This window comes from Zea mays, chromosome 1, assembly GCF_902167145.1.
Source record: "Zea mays cultivar B73 chromosome 1, Zm-B73-REFERENCE-NAM-5.0, whole genome shotgun sequence".
In the NCBI taxonomy this organism is placed as follows: domain Eukaryota; kingdom Viridiplantae; phylum Streptophyta; class Magnoliopsida; order Poales; family Poaceae; genus Zea; species Zea mays.
Window position 1 is genome coordinate 9,048,156 of NC_050096.1, and position 3,408 is coordinate 9,051,563.

General features: G+C 41.6%; 1 protein-coding gene across 1 annotated transcript; it reads left to right on the forward strand.

The window, feature by feature from the left end:
• The first annotated feature begins 482 nt into the window (after nucleotides 1-482).
• On the forward strand, nucleotides 483-3,116 carry LOC100192783 (60S ribosomal protein L21-like). The gene is made up of 2 exons (NM_001137977.2): nucleotides 483-814; nucleotides 2,525-3,116. Exons 1-2 carry the CDS (start codon nucleotides 578-580, stop codon nucleotides 2,780-2,782), a joined length of 495 nt encoding a protein of 164 aa, NP_001131449.1. The 5' UTR covers nucleotides 483-577; the 3' UTR covers nucleotides 2,783-3,116.
• Nucleotides 3,117-3,408: the final 292 nt, after the last annotated feature.

Here is a 3,408-nt window from a genome sequence, read left to right on the forward strand (position 1 = left end):
GTATCTCTGCCGGTGGTTGATGTCGTCAACGGCATGGAAATAGGAGATGTCACCACCGGCATGGAAGTATGAGATGTCAGTATGTCACCACCGGCATGGAAGCAGGAGAGGACACTAGCGTATCTCTGGCCTCGCTTTTTGTCGAAATCGCTTCTTCTCCCTCTCTCTCTTTTTTAATTTTGTTGAGCGTATAGGATTTAGGTGCGTCGACGCACTATATATCGTACTGTACCTCGGACTTCGGTAGTCCGTTCCCGATTTTTGTATCGGCCTCTGTTCCGATTATTTTCTTATTTTGACATAATAAACGAAAACATGGCGAACCCCTTGAAACAGCATGAGCCCACCACGTCGTTATAGGATCATCAGTTCCCAGCCTAGTAACGCAAGAAAATGCAGCCCATGAAGGCCCATTTCAAAACCAGCACAGAGTCATCGCTACCAGGCCACCGCCCAAAGGTCACACATACAAGTGTCACGTCCCCGGTCCCTCGCGAACCCTAGAGCCGCAGCAGCACACTCCCGCAGTAGCAGCAGCCGCCGCCGCCGCCGCCCAGCCGCAGGAAACAGGAGGAAGATGCCGGCGGGGCACGGGCTTCGGTCGCGGACCCGCGACCTGTTCGCGCGGCCGTTCCGCAAGAAGGGTTACATCCCGCTCACCACGTACCTGCGCACCTACAAGATCGGCGACTACGTCGACGTCAAGGTGAACGGCGCCGTGCACAAGGGCATGCCGCACAAGTTCTACCACGGCCGCACCGGTCGCGTCTGGAACGTCACCAAGCGCGCCATCGGCGTTGAGATCAACAAGCAGGTATAACGCCCGCACCAGCATACCCTGTGTTGTCATTCGTTCCGTATGCGCCGCCGGTTTGCTAGATGTGTGCTGCTGCTGGTTGATGGCAATACAGCGATATTTTTTTTCATGATACATAGATACAGTAGTTTTCAGTGTCCTCCGCCTGAGATAGAGACCATTTCATGGAAAGAAATCCGAGTCGTACGTTTGCGGACGCATATACTAATGCTCACATAAATTCGCTCGCACTTGTGGTATTTTAAGCTGTGCAGAGTGCTGGATTGTAATTTAATAGCATAATGAAGTGTGAACTCTTGAAATTACGTAGTTTATCTCTTGTTCTGTCCAATGTTTGATATATTGAGTGCACACTGTTTTGTGTTTTTTATGTCAAATTCGTGTTGATTAGTACCAAATTGATGTAGAGGGTGTTTGGTTTTTAAGGACTAAGAGCAACTCCAATAGTTATGTAAATTTTAGCTCTCTAAATCACAGATTTAAGAAGTTGCTAAATAGCTTTTAGAGTAAAAAAATATGAGTTCTCCAATAGTTCTCTAAATATAGGTTGTAATTTTGTTTTGTATCTATCCACATAAAAAATAAGTCACAAAAACTATATAATGCAGTCAATATTTTTTGTTTAGGGAGTTGTTAAATGATTGCCAAATGTAGAGAGAAAATGAGGTTAGATGACAAGTTGTTAAATTTAGAAAGTTCATTTAGAGAACTGTTGGAAAATAGTTTTCATGTTAACTACCTAAATTATTGATTTAGAAAGTCTTTAGAGAACTACTGGAGTTGCTCTAATGTTTAGTCCCTACATTTTATTCCATTTTAGTTCAAAAATTGCTAAATATAGAAACTAAAACTTTATTTTAGTTTCTATATTTAGCAATTTATAGATTAAAAAGGAATAAAATGAAGGGACTAAACATTAGTCCCTAGAAACCAAACACCCCCGTAGTTGTCTTTAAAATTTAACATTCCTAATTTGACACTTATTTAGACCTACTTGAAGTTCAGAACTGGAACCTTATCAAGTACTGGCATAGTGACAATTTGCTCATTTTGACAACTGTTCCCATAACATTGGGTATTGATGTGCCAGAACAGTTCGATTCTTCTTGTTTTTTTGCCCTAGGCCGAGCGCTTACCCCTTAAGCTATGGGGTGGCGTGGTATTCCACGAGAGAGGGTATTGTGGCACACGTCCATACGTGTGATGGGCATACATCAAAATCTGTCATTCTGGCACCTCTTCTGTTACCAGTAGCAGCAGGGGAGCCTGTTTGGATGATACATATGTAAATTTGTTCTGCAATTATGCTTCCTATTTCTTTACATTGTTTAAGTTCATGTTGGATCAATATGTATGCAGATTAGATGTATATAGTAATAATAATATACTCCTTCGTGTTCACATAGTAATGCACTTATGCTCCAAGCCTCGTTTCGTTCAAGCTTGCTTCACATAGTAAAACATGTCTCCCTTTCACTTGAACCTAAACTGTTGGATATGCAGTTTAGTTCCTTCGTGTTCACATTTGTCTAAAGTTATGGTTTGTTGTAAAGAGTGACTTTGCAAAGATGCATGCCCCCTGCCATTCTTCTTTTTGGTTAGGCACAAGTGATGGTGCCCTTGACTTGTCTTTTTTTCGTTATGAGTTAATGCAACTATATGGACTGATTCACCGTGGTAATATTTGGCTTTTTCTGGTGCCTTTAGGTTAATGGCCGCATCATCAGGAAGCGTATCCATGTCCGTGTGGAGCATGTGCAGCCCTCCCGTTGCACAGAGGAGTTCCGCTTGAGGAAAGCCAAGAACGATCAGCTCAAGGTTGATGCCAAGGACCGTGGCGAGGTGATCAGCACCAAGAGGCAGCCTGTGGGACCCAAACCTGGCTTCATGGTTGAGGGTGCTACACTTGAGACCGTTACTCCTATTCCCTATGATGTGGTAAATGATCTCAAGGGGGGTTACTAGAGAGAATTATGTATCTTGAGCAGTTCAAGCGAGCTGGCATAAATACCTATCTGAATCTTTTTGACAACTGTCTAGTTCTTTTGTTCTAGAAGGGCAGGCATGGTACATTGGTGATATTTGTCTCAGGCATTCGAACCAGACTCCACATTTCTAGGGGCGGTTTGTCCCTTCTTGAGTATCGTCTTGAGAGCCTCGTGCACTGGGTCGGCCTCTCTGGTTCTTTTTGTTCTGGTGTTATAAACCTATGTGGCTATTGCTAGTTAATGCTAAAGATTTTGCCATCGTTTATTGTAACCTTTTATGTGGATTGTATTGTCTAAATTTTCTTTAGTCTTATAGCTTGTTTGTTTGGATCATATGCATTGAAACCAATATATAAGAATTGCTTTACATTTTATTATTAGATTATTTTCTAATTCCTCTTAATTCCTTATAACCAAATTAGGGTCTTAATAAAATCACTTTTGAAAAGGTATGTCTTCAATATTTCTAATTTTTTGAAAATTCTTTAATAACATGATATTTGTATGTATATATATGCTGTATAAATTTTTAGATCTAATGGGGAAAAAATGCGGTGGGAATGGTATGCCATAAGTAGGTCATTGTGCAAACAAGATTAAAAA